The sequence below is a fragment of the Staurois parvus genome, unplaced genomic scaffold (assembly GCF_062004578.1).
Source record: "Staurois parvus isolate SC_StPar_1 unplaced genomic scaffold, SC_StPar_1.0 ptg000714l, whole genome shotgun sequence".
Lineage (NCBI taxonomy): Eukaryota > Metazoa > Chordata > Amphibia > Anura > Ranidae > Staurois > Staurois parvus.
Window position 1 is genome coordinate 5,400,886 of NW_028318510.1, and position 21,395 is coordinate 5,422,280.

The 21,395-nt window shown below is 40.3% G+C and overlaps 1 protein-coding gene across 2 annotated transcripts in view; it reads left to right on the forward strand.

Annotated features, from left to right (window-relative positions):
• The window catches only part of MAST4 (microtubule associated serine/threonine kinase family member 4), a 749,251-nt gene that overhangs the window by 192,835 nt on the left and 535,021 nt on the right, over positions 1 to 21,395 (forward strand). For both annotated transcript variants that reach the window (XM_089653476.1, XM_089653475.1), the window contains exons 2-3: positions 519 to 672; positions 5,323 to 5,447. In XM_089653476.1, the coding sequence (XP_089509602.1) occupies positions 519 to 672; positions 5,323 to 5,447 (279 nt within the window). The remainder of the gene's footprint in view (positions 1 to 518; positions 673 to 5,322; positions 5,448 to 21,395) is intronic.

Genomic DNA, 21,395 nt, shown 5'->3' on the forward strand with positions numbered 1-21,395 from the left:
CCCATTTTCCTCAGAATTTCAGAGAGAAATGCACTGTAACCAGCATGTACAGCATTTGCTGCCTTCCTTCCTTAAATAAGGGCAATAATTACCACCTGTTTTTCAAAGAATGAATGACCTCACTAATAGAACTCCACACTGCTATTATTTTGAACATGCCCCTTTCAATTAGTGATTCAATGACACAGAATCAGCAGCATGCATGTCATGACTGTTGGGTCTGTTGGATTTCTATTACTCTACTACACCTGCTAGTAAATTATTTGCCACGTAGAAATATCATTTCTACCAAAAACAGTGATTGATCAGGTTAGTGATGTCTGACTGCTATTATTTTGAACACAACTATATGTATAGTATCGAAAACTCTTCTTTTAGCTTACAGTTCCACTTTTAACTCTTTTATACGTTGCTTTTTTTGTGTATTTTTTTCCATTGTCAGGAAGTGCACTCAATATTTTCTGCTGATGGTTAAAAAGAAAACCATAATAAGTATCACACTTTTTTTGTTTTCTCAGCTTGACAACATCTTATCTCCACCGCCTATGCAGCTACGTAAATGTAGCACCCCCGAGGTCTCTTTCAGGTCGGGCAAGTCCGTTAAATACAAGAAGACGCTCAATGAGGATGGCAGGCTTTTGAGAAGAGGGAGCCTTGGAGGAGCTTTAACTGGTAAGAGGTCAAATAAGGGACATTATTGAGAATATGTTGTGTGATCTGGTCATTGTTATGATTTGGCCTGTTTTTTTAGCTTTGGATAGAGTAGAGAGGGATTAGAACACCTGTCAATTTCGATTGCTGTCTGTGCCGTTAGGGAGATTCACCCTCTCCATTTGTCCTGTTTACCATTATCAAAAGTGAAAGCAAAAGAAGTTTTCGGGTTGACACAGAACAGTAATAGAAGTGAAATCATCCCAAGGGGACACTACTTCTGATGACCCTGGTGACACCCTGGGATTCCATCACTTAGGAGAGATTTCCTTAGTCAAAAAAAAGACAGAACTGTGTTCATTGTATAGAACTTGTTTTAATAAAAAATGTATTGTGCAAAAGTGTTATATATATCAGACAAGTCCACATATTTTAATAAATATAACAAATCATAAAACACCCCCCATCATGAAACCTATTACATTTATATTACATTTATATGCCAAAAAACAATGTGTATTTATCTTAATAGTTGGTTTATTTGACCAGCCTGGAGCTCTGGTGAGTTTATTTAATTTGTTTGGTGGAAAAACACAGTGTGTTGGTGAATTCTTAAGGAAACACAAGAATATAGAAATTGAAGGACTTTTTCATCACGATGTGTTATGGACTATTAAGATAACTACACATTGTTTTTTGCACATATATATTTTTTGCACAATATGTTTATATATTTCTTGCACAAATTGGCACATCAATGTTATATGTTTCATGATGGGGGGTGTTTTATGATTTGTTGTATTTATTAGACTCTTCAATAGTCCCTTTGGATCATCCAGATTATCTGTGCCAAGGACCAGGTCAGCATCCTGCTTCTCAGCCACTGGCTTTAATGCCATGGCTTTTGAAGCACAGGTCCTAAGACTCAGAGGCCCATCAGATTCACTCATCCCTACCCTCTTGAAGGCTAGAAAGTCAACTTCTGCATGGTGCGAGACCAGGAATTTTTATCCTAGGAAATACTCCATGGGATGCATCTTGGCTTTCCTCCATTCTGGTCTGAATCAGCATCTGGCCTTGAGTTGCCACCAAGGGGCGTATCTCATCCTTGGTCATTCTGTTTGCTGTTGGCCTCTTAGGGCTGTTAGGGCTGTTGGCCTCTTAGGGCTCATGTACATGGGACATTTGGAAATCTCTTCTGAACGATGGAAGCTGACTGCTGGAAAACATAGGTTAAAAAACGTCAGTTTTGCTGCGCTTGCATAACGTGTTTAGCTGTGTTTATGCATGTTTGCGTTTTAGAAGCTTTTAAAAAGATAACCTCAGGAGACCTTCCCAAATGCCCAGAATGCACTGAAAAATAGTAAATTCACTAAAAAAGGCTACTAAAATACCACAGGAGTTATTTTATCAAGTCACGCGGGATTTTAGTAGTGAAAAGCATGCATTAATGTTTCCGCTGTCAGTGGGGTTCCCACTGACAGTTGAATGTAAAAGACAGAATTGCTGGCAATTAAAAAATAATAAAGAAAACGGCGTGGGATCCCCCCTCCTATCCATACCAAGCCCTTCGGGTCTGGTATGAATCTTGAGGGGAAGCCCCACGCCAAAATTAAAAAAAAAAAAAAAAAAAAAAAAAAAACTGCGTGGGGTTCCCCCCCAAAATTCATACGAGATCATTATCAGAGCATGCGACCTGGCAGGTCAGGAAAGGGGGGGGTGAGCGAGTGCCCCCCCGAACCATGTTAGGCCACAAGCCCTCAACATGGGGGTGTGCCCCCAGATCCTGGACCCCCCCTCCCACGTGAATGAGTATGGGGTACATGTTTTTTTTTCTTCAGAGGGGAGTGGCAGAGGACATCATTACATCGTGATTGACGTTGGATCTAATTCAGGGGACATTCTTTTGTTAAAGGACTTGTCAAATAATGACTTCTGTCTTCTTTCCACACTACAGCTTTTTTTTGTGAATGGGTAGCAGTACCATGTACCCCATACTCATTCACGTGGAGGGGGTGGCGGGATCTGGGGGCCCCCTTTCTAAAGGGGTCTTCCAGATTCCGATAAGTCTCCCGCCCACAGACCCCACAACCACCGGCCAGGGTTATGGGGAAGAAGCCCTTGTCCCCATCAACATGGGGACAAGGTGCTTTGGGGGGGAGCCCCCCCACTCCAAAGCACACCCCCATGTTGAGGGTATGTGGCCTGGTATGGTTCGCTTGCGCTTGTTCGCCCCCCCCTTTCCTGACCTGCCGGGCTGCATGCTCAGATAAGGGTCTGGTATGGATTTTGGGGGTAACCCCAAGCCATTCTTCTTTTTTTTTTTTTTTGGACTGGGGCTTTCCCTCAAAATCCATACAAGACCCGAAGGGAACCCCACTGAGAGCTGAAACATGATGCATGCTTATAACTACTAAAATTACACATGACTTGATAAAATAATGCAGTATTTTAGTAGCCTTTTTTAGTGGATTCAAATGGGTTTATTTTTTTAAAAATTCTCTGCGGTATCCTTCCGCATACTCTGATGCGGTAGGATACTGTTTAGTGAATTGTGCCCTGGATATGGACCTGTCAAAAAACGCTTCTAAATGCAAATGCTTATAAACGTGGTTAGCTGCGTTTACACGCATTTACAAGCATTTGGCGTTTGAAACGCTGATAAAATCTACTCCTGAACGTGTTTGCTTTGTTAAAAAAAATGACTGTAAACTCAACTGCTTGTAAACGATTGTAAATGACTGTAAACAAAGATGTGTACATGGACACATAGGAAAACATTAGGGAGAGTTCAGGGGCTGCTGAAAAATACGCAGAAAAGCTCCTGAAATTGAGTTTATCAGCTGCAGTGTACCTTTCATTGGTTAAGGCCCTTGTGTAGGGTGTAGTACATCTTTCTCCCTCTGTACATTGCCCTGTGACTCTGTGGGACCCTAGATATTCACTTATCTGATCTCATGCAAGGACATATATTCCCTCCTTATGTCCTGTTCTGAATCATCCCAAAGAAAATTCTTTCCATTGTCTTGATGTTGTACACGCTTCAAGAGTCTACTTTCTGGCTACAACCTCTTTTCTGCAATTAGATTCCTTCTTTGTTCTTCCTGAAGGTTTCTGCAGGCAGTTTCCTGCTTCTCGCTCCACCATTGCTAGTGGATTAGGCAAGTCATCATTCAAAGCCTATGGTCTAAAGCAGGTGATACTAAATGGCTGACTGTGGTCAGAACACTTAGCAGCCTGGGTGGAAGTTCTCCAGTGTGTTCTCAGCTGCCTGCCGCCACTGCTGCTGTCAACGTGGTCAACAAGGGCAGAGAGTGGGAGGCAAAGCAAGTCTGCAAAGTTTTAAATTAACAAGCTGTTGATGAGTTGTTAGGACGTAAGATGATCCTAGCAACCAATCACTCGCTTGTTAACATGACAAACATTTCGCCATTCCCGCAGACCTGCTGTGTCTCCCATCTTTTGCCCTGTTGTGTGATGGTAGGACTGAAGTGTTGGGGTGGAGCTGTAATTGCATGGGGACTCTGGTTTAACAGGGGCTGTGATTGCATGGGAGACAGTGATGTGCTGTGATTGCAAGGGAGGCTGATGTGAGGAGGGGTTTGGGTTGTGGTTGCAAGGGAGACTGTGATGTCAAAGGGGGGTGCTGTGATGTGAAGGGGGGACAGATGACACTAATGTGAAGGTGGAGCTAAAGTAGGGGGGGGGACTGTGATGTGAAGGAGGGGACTAAGGATCCTGATCTAAAGGGGGCTGTGATAAAAAGGGTGAGGCTGGACTGTGATGTGAAGGATCTAACTCAGGGGTGGGAAATTGTGGCCCTCCAGCTGTTGCAAAACTACAAGTCCCATCATGCCTCTTCCTTTGGGAGTCATGCTTGTAACTGTCAGTTTTGGAATGCCTCATGGGACTTGTAGTTCTACAACAGCTGGAGGGCCACAGTTGCCCACCCCTGATCTAAGTCATTGAACTAACATGAGATTCAGACCTCTGCAGGAAGAAACTTTTACTGACCAGACCTGAATTTTAATTCCGTACTCCTGGTCCTAAAGGATGGGGTTCCTCTTTTCCCCGTTAAGCATACTTTACAAGATCTTTGTGGGCTTTTTAGCGTCAGGCATCAGTTTCTCAGATTTTGTAAGGCTGCCACCGGGTTTTCTGTTCATATGTTGTGTTTTTACTAGGTGGATACTTAGGGTCCATGCACACTTGGCTTAGCAATATGCCAGTTCACTTGGCAGAAAAAAAATGCTCATATAGAGCATTGTTGTACATGCATTTAGGTACATTTAGCATTGTATTTTTTCTGCCAGAAAACTCTTCTAAAAAATGCAATCCAGATTGTTTTTTTTTTCTGCCTCTAAACACAAAGCTTAAAATATGCCTCTAAATTTCAAAATGTGCATGGACACATTAGAGTCTTCGGGACCTGTGAGGACGCTGTTGTTAGACACCTAATAGGAATTGCCAAAAGCACCAGGCAATGACAAGGACACCCAAAGAAGTAGCCTCTCACTCTTGAGTGTAGAAGAAAGACTGTACTCCAGATTTAGGTATTTGGTACATTTTAATTAGACTTTTTAAAAATATGAATCTCATTAATACTAACCCTTTTACACAGGCTCAGAATGAATATATTCAGTAAATTTGTCTTTTTTTTTTTTTGTGTAGGGCGCTACTTATTACCCCCTGGTACTACTCCACAAACATGGCAAGCACCTAATGAAACCTCAAATCTTGTGCGAATGCGGAGCCAAGCCCTTGGACAGTCTGCCCCTTCTCTAACTGCCAGCTTGGTGAGCAATCTGATTTTTATGTGATTTTACTTTGTACCTGTGCACCACCACAGTTGCTGAAATTGATTTGCAAATCGTATTAATTCCATGTTTTTAAAATGACACAGAATGTCCTAATAGTAAACAGAAATGAATGAGCGCAACTTTTCATACAACTGAATACAGGTTAGATAAATGATAAGCTAATAGGAAGCTGCTAGCATAAAAGGCATACCTCGGCACCTCAGTAATATATGTGATCTAAAAAATGCAGCGCTAAAACTTATATTGACCATCAAGTGCAAAAAATGTTCAAAATATACTGTTCCAATATATTATCCTTTCATATAGCACATTAGAAGTCCTGTAATGAGAAGGCGTTCCAAAATTGCAGTGGTCAAGGTGATGCAGTATACTCCTGGTTATTCCATAAGATAATAGTACAATAATGCACTTACCAGAAGTACATACAAACTGGGCGTTGCATGTAAAAAATCCGTGTAAACTTCAGGGTCTGGTCAGGTCTGGTCACCGGAAAGGCGTCCTCTAGGGCTGCAGCAGACTCCCAGGGATGGTGTCACTCACACTTGGGGGTCATCATAAGCACACCAGAAGTGCATTATTGTACTATATAAGTATATAAGTTTTAGCGCTGCATTTTTTAGATCACAGAATGTCCTAATGTTTCTAAGCTTCTGAGTGAAATGTTTGTATTCCTCAAAGCAACTCATTTCAACTTTACAATTCTATCAAAAACCAGAAAGAACGTTTTTGACTTAACACTTTAAAGAACTCCTTTCAAGTTTTTTTCTGTTATCTGGAGAGGTTTACCCTGTCCTGCAGGCAACTGTTTCACCAGACAGGAAGTGAGGGAAAATTTGCAAATGGAACAGAAATAGACAGTAATTCTTACAGGGGTTCTTGCCTTCCTGTACTCAAACAGCAACACAGACAGAAATAAAAATGCTAGTAAAGTGTTCTACTTACTTCAGGACAGGAAATTTCTTCAACAGATTTAGAATAGAAGTAAAACCCTGGTGGTTCTGAGGGTTCTAACCATTCCCCACTCTCCAAAACAAAGAAAAAAGTGTTTGCAGGTCATACTTTTGACGCAACGGTCATTTAGCCAGTATAGTTGATCAGAACAAAATCGGTGGCTGCAGGGCAGCTCAGAAAGTGCTTACTTATGACCGCTTCAAAAATGAGGAATGTTTTGTGCAGCGATTCATGGTATTCAACTAAAGGTCAGTTTTCAGTAGATTAGTGACAGCCAAACCGTGTAAAACCCAATTTCTGAATTCTTGCCTTGAACTAGTGTATGGCTGTTTTTATTTGCATTAAATTGAAAAAATTGATTTTTTTTTTTAAAGGTGCAATTCTAAATTTCAAGCTAACAAGTAGTTAAAGGAACTCAACAAAAGGGTGTATAATTCAAAAAGGTAACATCTTTTTGAAATATGAGATTTTCACTTATAATCCCCCTTGCCAGGCTCATAAAATGACTTGCATAAATGTAAACGTGCCCATTTTCAGGATCTGTCATTTTGTTAAGTGTGCATATATTTGCAGTAAATTATACAGAAATGAAAATGTGTTTGTTTCACTTCTCATAAAGTTTTTAAATTTATGCAAATATCTTTGGAGCAGAGGCGCTTTTCCTAATGAAGGTTGGCATCTCGTTGCAATATCATTTTATAAGACTAGGCGTTTATAATTAAATGGGAAGATGCTGCAATACAGAAACTTCACTTGGTTGAAATATAAATCCGCTGCAGAAATATTCTGAGAAGCACACAATGGAAAAATGAGTGAAATATGGCCCTGGGTCAGTGTATTTTCCTTTCTACATTAAAATGAATCTGTTACCATAAAAATATCTAGGCTTAGAGGTGTGTACACATACTTTTTAGATAGTATCAAGGAATTTCAAATTGTTTGTACATAGGAACCTTATTTCTTGAAATCTAGAAATAACTTGTGCACTCTAATAATTGTCAAGTGGGATCCTCACACAGCACAGCTATCAAAGTGAAGACGATCCCCCATTGAATGTTTTTTGGTCATCTTTTGTTTAGAAAGAGTGGAGACCTCTGTTCTAAGCTAAAGGCCAGTCCTTTAGACTTAGGCGAGACAGACTCTGGCCAGTGGGAGTAGTAAATACCCCAGCATCAGTAGGGGTAATCAGCATCCATTGGTATTAGTGGGAGGAATAGCACCTTATTTGTATCATGGGAGGAATAATGCCCTGTTGGTGGTGTCAGTGAGAGGAAAAGTACTCCAGTGTTGTGTCCATGTAAAGGAATAGCTCCCCAAAGTCTCAGTTTTGAGAACACTGGCTTAAAACAAATTGTGGATCTGGTGACCAAGCAATTGTCATTTGGTCACCAGGTTGTTCATAGACGTGCTCAACAGGGCTTTTTGTTAGTAGTAAAATTTATTTAAATCTCTATATGCTGTAAAGCAGGTATAATCATATACCCACAAAAATTCCCCTTTAACTGATCTAGGTACATTATAAAATGTCTATATTTCAACTTACTATAGATAAAAAATAAATTGCCTAAATATATCACAAAAATGCGACTTGCATTTTTAAAATGTGCAATGTTCAAATTATGCTTCTACTAATAACCAGTAAGGGGCAGAGATTAATGATCAGGGATATGCAACATCAAAATATCCTCCTTTTAGGGTGCCATTGTGTTAGTGGCAGTACTAGGGAAGTACCTGAAATAATAATAATGGTAATTACAGTTAAATTGCAGATGCCAACCCAGTTTTTGAGACCGAAGTACAGTATGAACATATATTCTCTAAGCAATTGGGCAGCACAGGATTTTTATATACCTCCCAAAGGTGAAGATTTGCTTTGTTATAAGGAACATTTGCAAATGCTAACTGTACCTAATTGGTGTCCTGAAAAGAAACGTCTTGTATTCCTCCTAAATGACTGTGCTCTCCCTGGTATGTGAGGGTACCTAGGCTCTCCTCTGTCTGCAGCTTCATTGCTGTTTATTTTAAGCGTGAGATCATCTGACCTCTAGTTTCCAGAAATTTGGAGTGAGATTTGGTGATGTCACCACTACGCTGCCTGCTGCTCTCTTTGTTGGGAGGTTCTGATATAAGGAAGCAAATCTCAGCTTTTACAAAAATGGCGCCGTTACAAAAACACACAGAAGAGAGCAAAGCATAGTGAGATCCATATGGAGATCCAAAGTTTCATTATCTAATGCTTTGTTTGGACTTCAGCTGAAATGTACGTAATTAATACTTGTTGCCTGGCTATTTCTGACCTCCGTACTATGTGAGTCACAGACTTAGAGAAAGCATGCAGTGAATGAACTTGGAACTCCTCATTTGCATGTTTTGTTTTGGGTCAGTGATTTAAATGGTATTAAAGTGTTTTTAACCTCTTGGCGCCAGGCCGCATGCAACCTTTCCCGATCATGTGACCGCGAGTCACGGCGGTCACTTGACCCTAAAACCCTGCCCTACCTCCTGGATTCAGAAATCCTTAAAGGGCCTGGAGGCACTGGCGCCAAGGGGTTAAAGACATGTCTTTTGTTTTAAACCATTGGAAGGGTCTGAACCCATGCCAGGTTTTTATTGCTGTTTTTTTACTGCTGGGGAGATTCACCCTCTCTATTCATTGTCGCCAAGACTGAAAGGTAGAGAAAATTCACTAAAACAAAGAACAGAGGGGAAGTTTTCCAGTAGGGACCAAAGTTCCCTTACTTCAGAGAGATCTTATGACTTCCTGTTGTGTTCCAAGACAGGAAGTAAAAAACTAAAACAAAATCTCCCCAATGGGATGCAGATAGTAGAACACTTGACAGGGATCTAACCATCTCTTACTCAATGAAAGACTAAACAAAAAAGTTTATTTCTGATTTAAGCGTATCTTTAAAATATTAAAGGCACAGATACTCACCTATGCTGCAATGATCCAACGCCCACAAGGTCTCCCAGGCGCAGGCATCTTCTCCTGGGCTTCTTTCGGGTGCCAGTCTTCAGATGTCTTGATTGGCTAGGAAGATGTCACTTCTGTGCATCTGCAGTAGTCATTCAGCACTATCACTGTGCTGGAAATGTAAACGAAGCTGCGCATGCACAGCTCCATTTAAAGCCTGGGGAGGATTGCAACCAGGCAGGTAAGTGTTTTTAATTGCATAAGAGACATCGCATGTATCCTCTGCAATAAAGAACCTGCCTGTTTCCATTTTCTTTATTTTTTGTGTTCATTTCTACTTTAACCTCCCTAGCGGTCTGATTATGTCCATATTTCTGTGCACAAAGCGGTAAATTTTTTTGCATGGAAATATGTATTTTTTTTTATTGTCGCCTGTAATTTTTAGGAATAACTCACTGAAATCTGTCCGAACAAGAGTCTAGTAAACATCCCAGGTAGGATAAAACTTGAAACACGAAATAAATTATAATTTAATAAATAATCATAAAAAATAATATAATAATAAATTTATTTCAATAATATAATCAAACCAAAAACACTGAAATTTGAAATATTGCGCCAAGTTCGAACATCAGTGAGCAAAGTCGCAAAATCTTTTTTATTTCTCCACGAATCGTCACTTAATTCTGCAAGTAGTTCTATTTTACTATCACTGTTCTCTAGCTGGTCTAAAACCGCTTTTGACCTAAAGGGATGTTTTTTGGACACCATGGACGTTTCTCAATTTCCAGGCAGAAAGAACAGTAAAAATGCAGGCAGGGCACAGGACAAAGCACTAGGGACAAAATGTATGTGAAATGGTTTGATACAATAATGTTTTACTATGTGATTTTAGTGAATGTCACTTTTTGTCATTTTCAAATTTCCCGCCGTTCCATCCCCCATACGTCCCGACGTCGCAGGGGACGGAACCCAGATGACAGATGCCGGCATCCTCCAGATTACATTGCCGGGGACACTGCAGGAGGGACAGCGCGGGAGCGCAGGACAAGGTAAGTGATTGAGGGATCGCGGATCAGCGCCGAATGGTAAGCCCGAGTGTAGCTCGGGGTTACCGCTTGTGGTACTGAAACTTTACCGCGAGCTACACTCGGGAATAACGCCAGGGAGGTTAAAAGCTAGTGGATCAGCAAGACGGCCAGACATTTGTTTTTTGGATACATTCAGCTTCAATAGCCTACATATTTCTTTAGTACATATTCTATGAAGCAGTTGCCAGTACTACAGCCAGTATTTCTACAAAAGTTTTATGCCTCATGCATAGGGGCACTTATGGTACTCGGGAGGCACCCTTGGCCCATAAAGCATGCTGCCAGCAGCCTCTGTCCTGAGTGGTACCTAACATACAGGGTGGGATTTCCTGAATTCAGAAATTCTGTGTGCTTATTTTTGGTACGTATGTTCAGGCTGCTGGCAGTGGATTGTACTCCCCACCTGTGGCACCCGGGCACCGAAATACACCTGGTTTTAATGATGTCCTGGCAAAAGCACCTCTGTTCATGAGACCGCATTCACCTATTTTATAGCAACTGAAGGAAATAAATAGTGGTGTATCCTATAGAAACCAGTCAGATTTTTTTTTCTTCTAGTTTTTGTAAATTAGCCTCAACGTTTTTCATATCTTTTCAATTCTTGAGTTGAATTTTCCTTTTTCTTGTGTGTTGTTTTTTTTTTTTTTTGTAAGTTACAGTCACAAAATTGATCAGAGTGGTGCCCTCTGGCAGCTATACATTGTGATGTTCCAGAAATGATCAGGTACGTTTGTCTTATTACTCATGCAAGAGCTGGTTTGTTAAGTATTTTATGACTTTGCCCTTTGTTAATTGGAATATATATCTCAATGCAATCTCATTGTGATATGTACACTAAGGTGTATTTTACCTTTTTATCTTCAATGGTGATAGAAAGGATATGAGCTGTTTGTGTATTAGTTCAGGGATTAACATGGTTCCAGTCGTTTCGCTAGCGCTGCTCCGATAATTCTCAGAAGAATATAGCAATAAGCACAGTGTTCCATCAGAGAAATGCCTTTTATCTGTGGAAAAACAGTTTACAATTCCTCACTTGCAGAAATACAGCTCATTATTTTGCATCCTTGCAAGATGTGCTGATTATTCAGAGTGCACTATTCATCTGATGATACAAATGTTATGGAGAAGCCTTTTAAACGTTGCATAACATTAGTTTTTAAGCGTTGCGCAGTGAATGTATGCTGTGTCGCAGTGGGAGGTAATGCACTTTACATAAGGCCATTTGGCAGCTTGTTATATAATGCAGGTGACCTTTCTGCAAAATTCTTTAACCTTTGGCATGTCTTGGGAGACCGAGACTGTGGAATTAAATACAACATGAATCTTATCTGAATAAAAAGTCAATTTTAATACAAGATAATATTAGCAATAACTGGAGGGGCTCTCCACATCTTTGCATAATTGCTGAAGATGTGGTTGGTTTTATACACTTTTAAAGTGAACCTGTCACATACCTGAGCCTTCCAGACTTGGTGGCTGATGGAAAATAGAAAAGCAGAGTTTCCTGTTTTCAATGGAAAATGTGTGTCAAAACTATTAATAGATCCAGAAAGCATGGCAGCTAAATTTATAAATGTAGGCAGGAGGAGAAGATGAACTTCAGCTTAGAAAATACACCCAAAAGTCCCTACAAGGACCTGGCTTACCTGCTCAGTTTCTCATTCAGATCAGTATCCTGGTATCCATCTAGAGTGCCTAGCTGTCCTGCTCATTTAAAGTGATCCTGTAGCCAAATAAAAGGAAGACCCTTCAAAATAACTACCTTACTCAATAAAAATACTTACCTGACCCATTGCCTGTGATTTGGATTTAAACTGTTACTGAACCCACAACTGTAAAATCAGTCTGTATATAATAAATAATAAAAGAGCACATAGATGAGTTCTTGCTGGGAAAAAAATATTTTAAGCAACAGACAGCATGGATTCATGAAAGACAGAAGTTGTCAAACAAATCCGATTTCTTTTTATGAGGGGGTGAGCAAAACCATGGACAGAGGGGTGGTGGTGGACGTGGTATACTTGGACAGAGGGGTGGTGGTGGACGTGGTATACTTGGACAGAGGGGTGGTGGTGGACGTGGTATACTTGGACAGAGGGGTGGTGGTGGACGTGGTATACTTGGATTTTGCAAAGGCATTTGACACAGTTCCCCACACACGGCTAATGTGTAAGGTAAAGTCTACAGGCTTGGAAAAATCTGTATGTAAATGGATAGAAAACTGGCTAATAGATCGTATTCAAAGAGTAGTGGTTAATGATTCATACTCATGAATGTATTAGGGTTGTCAGTGGTGTACCCCAGGGTTCAGTGTTGGGACCCTTACTTTTTAATATATTTATAAACAATATAGGGTCTGGGATTAAAAATCCCATTTCAGTCTTTGCAGATGACACCAAGCTGTGCAGTGGAAGAACGTCCTTACAGGATGTCTCCAACTTCCTGAGGAAGTTGCCTAACTGGTGACAATCATTTTCTGAAGGAGAGATCAGCCTTCGCAGGGTTTTTTTTTGTTTGTTTTTTTATGGCAGGTTTCCTTTTAAGTAAATCTGCCTTTAAAGCGAAACTTCACTCTCTCAGTCAAGATTGACTATTTTTATTCCTTATGCTGCTAGCATTCATAAATAGATAGGAAAGTATATTGAATTTTCTTGTTTTATTTATTTTTTTAAACATTTCTTCAGCTACTTCCTGGTTTCCAGGCCTAGGTATATGATGTCCCTGGGGGGGGAGGAGGCGTTTTCTCAGCTCTGCCTACATACCCGAGCTAAGGGCAGATGGATTCCAGGAAGTAAATGCTACATAAATCATCTGCCCTTACTCAAGATGGCCACAGGCAGCAATGCTAAGGGGTGATTTTTTTTTTTCCCCTCCAAAGTGATTTCTCCGCTAAATAAAGCATAAAGACATTGATGAATGGATGAGTTTGCTTTTAATTTTAAAAATTAATTTTTTTGGTTTGTGGTGCTCAGATGCAGTATAGTTCCACTTTAATGAGGACCAGACGACTTGAAACACAGCTTTTACTCTGCACTGTCCCTCTCTGGTGCCACTTGAGTGCATCTACTCTAAGTGCAGTAACTTGCAAAGTGCAAACGAAGCTCTGATTCCTTTCCATGAAGCCCTGTTCAGGGTTTCCTACTATGACTTATCCAATGTAAGTCATTGTATTGCGACATGTGAAGGGTAAGTGTGGTGTTCCAGCCACAGAATGTGTACAATCATATGAGCTTCTTTGTTTGCACTCCTAAGTTAAAATAGGAGAATCAAGTTCTGCAACAGCGCTTTTCCCTAGAATGAGCTGATGCCAGGAGTGTTTCCATTTGGCAAATTTTGTTACAAACCACGATTTCAGGGGTGACACTACTGTATGCCTCCAGTATAATGGGATCCACGCCTTTGCTATGTTTAGGGGATGTAACAAATGGGAGCATTTATAGCATTTTAGAGACATGGGGGTCAGATGAAGGAGAAAAGCCACTGCTCCTATCAGCATCTGGATGTCTGTCAATTTGTGAATAAAGTGTCTAATTTTCTACCAGAAGTTTGAGACTCTTGGGCAAGTTCAGAAATTATGGAGCATAGTACCCTCCTCCTCACCACACTGCTAACAAAGCAGATAATTTTCTAGGAACAATTTGTGTAAGGTACCACCTGGTCAATATCTTGAATCTTGTCTCTTAGGTCTTACAGGATATGGAGGCCTTATGGGCCATTAATAAGATTCGATCTCTTTTTTTGATCAGAAAAAGGGATTTATAGGTCCTGCTCCCATTTAGAAATTTCTGTGGCGGGAAGTTAGGGGAGTGAATCAGTATGCAGTATTACTGGGAAAGGTTGACAAGCACAGTTTTTCAAATCCTGTTGAGGTAGGGAGGGGACAGTACTTTTTCCCCAGTGGTGCATCATGAAATGCCTAAGTTATAACATCTTCCACAAAGGGAGTGGTGGTTCAAACATAGACTGAATATCAGAAATGGACCACCAGTGTCCACTGGCCCAAAAATGTTGTACTCAGAAGTGGGAATCCTGGGGCGTATAGAGAAATTTCCTATCCTGTGTCCCCATTACAAAAAAATGCATGACTGATTACAGGGGGCATACTCGATAGAGCCAGATACAGTTGGGCCTTTGAGAGACTGTACTAGTCTTAGCATAACCCCAATGGTTGGGTGGGAATATAGAGATTGTGTGAAAGAGCCAGGACAGTCCTTCCAACAAGTAGTTGGTTCTACTGGAACAAGTGCACTTGCTCTTTAGAATATCATGATATTTTGAGTTCACAGGTATAATGTCCTCGGCAAAGTGTCTTCAGAAATTGGGGATTCTGAGAATGGCTTTGTACTACTGTGGAGAGCCCAGGCTTCACTCATATCTCTGATTTAACCCCCCCCCATGTACAATCCTTCCCTTCCTCCCCCTTCTGTTTATTTTCTTCTGTCTTCCTTGCTACACGTTACCTTTCCTTCTGTTTTCTCGCTTCACTTTACAATTTCAGTCTTCGTGACTAATTCTTTCTTTTAAACACCTTGAGGCTCTCCAATATACATGGGGGATCTTCCATCAGGCACTCTACATTGACATGCAGACAGCAGTAGGTGCTTCCCTCGACAGTAGCTTCCATTAAAATAGGAGAAGCAATTAAACAATGACATCGGTAAACTGGTATAATACTTTGGTACATTTCTAGGAAATGTTGAGGCATTGCTTCTGTGGACTACTGGAATTCTCTCATTCTAAAATCTGTGGTGTAAAGAAGAACATTGTAGAATGTTGAGCTAGTGGCCCTCCTTTAGTTACACCGCATATCTCTGTTATTAGTGTTTGAGATACACTGCCTTTCTTCCATCTCCGTCACATGGCTGAATATATCAATACTGTCATAATAAGAAAATTCAGGCATGTCAGATTTTATTTGCTGTCAGCTAGAAATACTATTATAGATGAATCCAGTTTCCGAATGAGTGCAAAGGGGATACCGTATGATATATATGTAAAACTGTCCCTTGCATAGTATAGATTAATCCTGGCTCTGGAGTTGGATGCTGGATACATCAATGATTGATTTATACTTTATTATGTTGGTCACATGACTTGGTAACATCCTTGATCAAATCTATCCATGGATTTCCAACAAATTTATGAGTTAAACCATTGCTTCTTCTCCATACGCCCAGAAAATGGCATTTTTTATAGCGTGCAGTTTAAATAGAATTCACTCTAATTGCAAATTACTGACAAAACATATCTGTAAAATGAAATACTCTCCTAATAAAGTATCCGTGGCAGACGCAGTAAATTTGCCTTTTGCTTTTAACGCAGCCATTGGTTCCAAATGTTACAGCGAATCATATTAATACTGAAGTGTGTTTATACTTTCACCTGTGAAATATCTGTGCGCTGAAATAGAAAGAAAAATGCCACACAGGTGCTGGGGAAAGCAAGGACATTGCATGGGTTGGAATATTAATCAGGATGCAGACTTTTCATTTGTTGAACCATCATCTCCACTAGGTGGCAGAAGTCATGCAGCTCCCAGGGATATTCATTTAGTTTTTAAATGAGAAGATGCTGGAATATTTGAAGTAGATGAGCTACAAATCTGCAGAGATGAAATTACGGCTGTCCTTTGCCAAACAACAGCAGGTGTAAAAGAGCAACCTCCTTAATTCTTCAATTGTACACAAAGGACATATTCTTGCTCTAGCCTTGAGCCCAATACATACAGGTTTGCAAATGGGGTAACTATCTCATATAAATCCTGTAGAATAATACTGTTTACACCTGCCCCCAAACATAATTGCTAAAATACATGCAAGCCATCTTTTTTCTTCTATTGCATCAAGATGAAGGTTGCCTGCATTTTGCTGGCAGTCAGTCTGTGACATTCAGACATTTCATCTTCTCATTTTTTACTTAAGCAGACTGTGATTCTGAAGCTGTGTGCACCTGATACACGTATGCATCCAAGGTTTGTGTTCAAACCTACAGTTTCTTCATTTGAGATCTACTAACAGGACAAATTACCATTCAATGTGAACAAAAACTAATGGGCAGCACAAATGTCGCTTGGCAGCACTAGGGTCGTTGGTTCGAATCCCAACCATGGCACTACCTGCACGGGTTTGCATGTTCTCCCTGTGCCTGCATAGGTTTCCTCCGGTTACTTCAGTTTCCTCCCAAACTCCAAAGACATGCTGGTAGGTTAATTGGCGCCTTTCCAAATTGACCCTAGTATGTGTATGAATGTGATCTAGGGACCTTAGATTGTACGCTTCTTGTGGGTTAGGGACTGATGTGAATGTACAATATACTATATATGTAAATTGACAGTACTATAGAAGTACCAGTAGTAGTAATAATAACAAAAACTAATATGATGTAAGGAAATTAAAAAATGATCACAAACGACTCAAATGTCATCAGACTTGCATATAAGTAGATGGAATGCTGAACTCCAGGCAAACTGCTAAAGACACATTTGAACTACATACTGTATATGTTTTTGTAGTCAGGTGCCACTGGCTACATGGACTCTTGCACCCGCTTGCCCTCCCACACCTTCCCACCATCAAGTGGAGAGAGGTGCAGCAGTGAACTCTGACTGTTTACCTCCTTGCTGCTTCACTGTGATGAGAGCGGGTATGGTCAGATTTTTTTCTCCGCTAAAACCACAACCCCTCACCCTGGTCCTCCTCCCCTCTGGCACTGCAGAACTGTACAGGCTAACCTCTCTGCTAGGAAGCTGTGGGCTTGTGTAAAATCCTCCAATGCTTCCTCCTCCCTCTTCCAACAATAGATATGAGCCAATCAGGATTAGGGAGTACTGGCTACACAGACGCTATTGACTATAAGAATTGTAGTTCGTAATAAAGCGTGGCACCATATCTGTTAATAGAGGCTAACAGGCTATGGAATTCCAACAAATCTCTGCACCTGGAGGAGGAAAGCTTCACCGTTTTTCCAGTCAAATTGTTCCAGACCAGGGAGTCCAGCGAGGAGAGTAAAGAGTACAGACCTACTGTCAGGGCTCTACATTGAGGGTCCAGAGCCAAGGAGAGGAGCTAAGAAAACCTGCTGCTGTTCCTGTTCACCTTATCAGGGAGAGAGGATTGGCCTGTATCCAAGTCTGCCAGAGCTACCTTCAGAGACTGAGTCTGAGACAGAGAGAGAGAGAGTGGCTGCGTCTCATGGATCAGAGCTGAGAGATTATGGCCTGTGTGAGGATCCAGGCTTCAGTAACCTGATGATCTCTAAGCCTTCGGGACCAAATTAATCACCTGCCAGGAAGTGGTGATTTAAACTATATACATTAAATGCCTACTTCACATTGTTAACCTAAACAGAGACTGCTCTCTACCCACACTCTTAAAGGGACAGTGTACCACCTAAAGAAGGGCCCGACCAGAAGCTGTCCAATATTGATTAGTAGGCATCGGGTACTTTCTACCATCTTCTCAGTGCTTTAGAAATGCATATTCTCACCCACTGCTGGGGTTAGATGCATAGTGTACACACATGGACCCTGTTATTCTGAGTTAGCTGATGCAGTTCTAGAGACTTGTTAAAGGTAAATTTTAACTTGCTATAGCCTTTTGAGTGCCAATTAGTGAGCCATTGACTCTTCCACCATTTTAGTGCCCTTAATTCGGTGTAATTATCTGTTCACCAGTTTGTCATGTTTGACTGCAGGTTCGGCTGGCAGTATAGCTTGCCGAACATCCAACCATGTGCAATGCATCTGATTGTAGTGTGATGCTTGTGGATTTTTAGGAGTTAAAACAGGTGGTGAGGAGGCAACATAATACCTCCTAGCTACTTGTCAAACACTTTCTGAAAAGAGATCCTCCACATAGCCCTAAAAGAGTTTACATATACTGTATGTGTTTTTGTGCCTGTTTATAGGTATAAAGCATAGAAAATCATTTATATGTCTTCTCCTATTATGATAATCATTAAATTCAAATATGGGCAGTGCAATATTAGACTGCCAATATTTGCTTTCAATGGCTTATGTTTTATTAATAGATCTGCTAATATTAATGCGGGTAATTCACTCCTGTACGTACGGTGTATGCCTTTTAACTAGTGTCTGCAATGCCGCAGTCCACTAATGAACATAAAAACAATTAGCCTGGCAATACAAAGTCTGACCTGTAATCTGAGGACTGAAAAGTCTTTGTTGCCTGCAGGCTACTCATTGGCACTACTAATTGCCTTTCTTTTTATCCAATGATACCTTGAGTTACTATGAAACACAAATCAAAGTCTCTGTGTAGCGATAGATTTTGGTGTATTTAGTTCAAAGTTTTCATGAAAGGTGGCAGTGCAGGTTCTTAGTTCTTATAAATGTTCTTTTGAACATCTGTCAAGGTGGCTGGTGTTTCAGCGGAAACTATAGTATGTTTTTAAGTGAGCGCATATTTTGACTTGTTTTTGCAGTCTTTACTTTTAAAAATGTCTGATGTGACATTCACATTTTAAATGCTTGCACATTAATTTTTTTTGTTATTGTTTCAATGTAGAGACTTTGGAAGTTGTAGTCTTTAATATATAAGTTGATGATAAATAAGTATTCACTTATACTTTATAATTTCTTTTTAACAGAAAGTTGAGCTGGATCTTTGCTTTAAAAACCTCAATTAGAAAAGTATGCTTCAGAATGAGAAGCTGTTGAGATGCAGTGTTAACCACTTAACCCATTAATCTTTTCCTTTTCTTAGGCCATGTCACACAAGTGGTTTGGTTGCTGGTAACAACTCTTCAGCAATAGAATTTTAGTCAACTTGCCTTTTCCTATGGAGATGTCACTCTATCAGTGCTCCCTCGCTAGAGGTTCAGCAGCCTTTCAGGTTGGCATCCCTTTAGATAAATTTGAATCTCTCCGTTGTGAGATCAGCTCCATTGTGTCACTGATATATAGATATACATTTATGAATAGAAAAAAAAAAGACAAGCAGTTGGCAAAATCCCATTTACTAGATATAAGATATAGTACGTAATACTTAAATTTCTCTGTAAGGTTTTTATTTATTTATTTATTTATTTGTCTTCCATTGGGCAGATTTCAGTACACATCCTGTCTCAGATACAAAAGGAAGTAAGAGGAAATGTCTTCAAGATGTTGGGAAATCCACCTATAGTTGTTAGAGGCACAAGTGTCACCAATAAAAGATTTCTGCTCTATTCCTGTTTTAATGAACACTGTAAAAATGTTTAATTTCCCATCATGTTCCAGGTTAAATAAATATGGTGAATCTCATGAGAGGGGATACAAACATCAATGAAAACCTGAAAGAGGTTCTAATCCTTTCCGACTCAAAAGTTTTGGACAGTGATACACTTTTAAGCGCATATACCTGTCACTCAGGTACAGTTTGATTTGTTATTCATAGAATTATGTTGCAAATGTATCATGCTCCAATTTCATCTTGGTCCATCAAGGGACCCAAGAATTTAGAAATTCTTGAACTGTTTGGTTATATTGCTGGCCACAGGAGGTTGGAAAATTGGCAAACAAATTTTAAGCCAGACAGTTTTTATAACATCCTTTTCTTCAGCTCTGCTAAAAAAAAAAAAAAATAAGCTAACTCTATATTTTTTTCTATTTATTTTTGTTCTTATTCTCTCATTTTATTATTTCTTCAATCCAAATACTTGGTACAACATACAGTCAGGTCCGTAAATATTGGGACATCGACACAATTCTAACATTTTTGGCTCTATACACCACCACAATGGATTTGAAATGAAACAAATAATATGTGCTTTAACTGCAGACTGTCAGCTTTAATTTGAGGGTATTTACATCCAAATCAGGTGAACGGTGTAGGAATTACAACAGTTTGCATATGTGCCTCCCACTTATTAAGGGACCAAAAGTAATGGGACAATTGGCTTCTCAGCTGTTCCATGGCCAGGTGTGTTATTCCCTCATTATCCCAATTACAATGGGCAGATAAAAGGTCCAGAGTTAATTTCAAGTGTGCTATTTGCATTTGGAATCTGTTGCTGTCAACTCTCAAGATGAGATCCAAAGAGCTGTCACTATCAGTGAAGCAAGCCATCATTAGGCTGAAAAAACAAAACAAACCCATCAGAGAGATAGCAAAAACATTAGGTGTGGCCAAAACAACTGTTTGGAACATTCTTAAAACGAATGCACCGGTGAGCTCAGCAACACCAAAAGACCACGGAAAACAACTGTGGTGGATGACTGAAGAATTCTTTCCCTGGTGAAGAAAAACACCCTTCACAACAGTTGGCCAGATCAAGAACACTCTCCAGGAGCTAGGTGTATGTGTGTCAAAGTCAACAATCAAGAGAACACTTCACCAGAGTGAATACAGAGGGTTCACCACAAGATGTAAACCATTGGTGAGCCTCAAAAACAGGAAGGCCAGATTAGAGTTTTCCAAACAACATCTAAAAAAGCCTTCACAGTTCTGGAACAACATCCTATGGACAGATGAGACCAAGATCAACTTGTACCAGAGTGATGGGAAGAGAAGAGTATGGAGAAGGAAAGGAACTGCTCATGATCCTAAGCATACCACCTCATCAGTGAAGCATGGTGGTGGTAGTGTCATGGCGTGGGCATGTATGGCTGCCAATGGAACTGCTTCTCTTGAATTTATTGATGATGTGACTGCTGACAAAAGCAGCAGGATGAATTCTGATGTGTTTCGGGCAATATTATCTGCTCATATTCAGCCAAATGCTTCACAACTCATTGGACGCCGCTTCACAGTGCAGATGGACAATGACCCAAAGCATACTGCAAAAGCAACCAAAGCATTTTTTAAGGGAAAGAAGTGGAATGTTATGCAATGGCCAAGTCAATCACCTGACCTGAATCCGATTGAGCATGCATTTCACTTGCTGAAGACAAAACTGAAGGGAAAATGCCCCAAGAACAAGCAGGAACTGAAGACAGTTGCAGGAGAGGACTGGCAGAGCATCACCAGG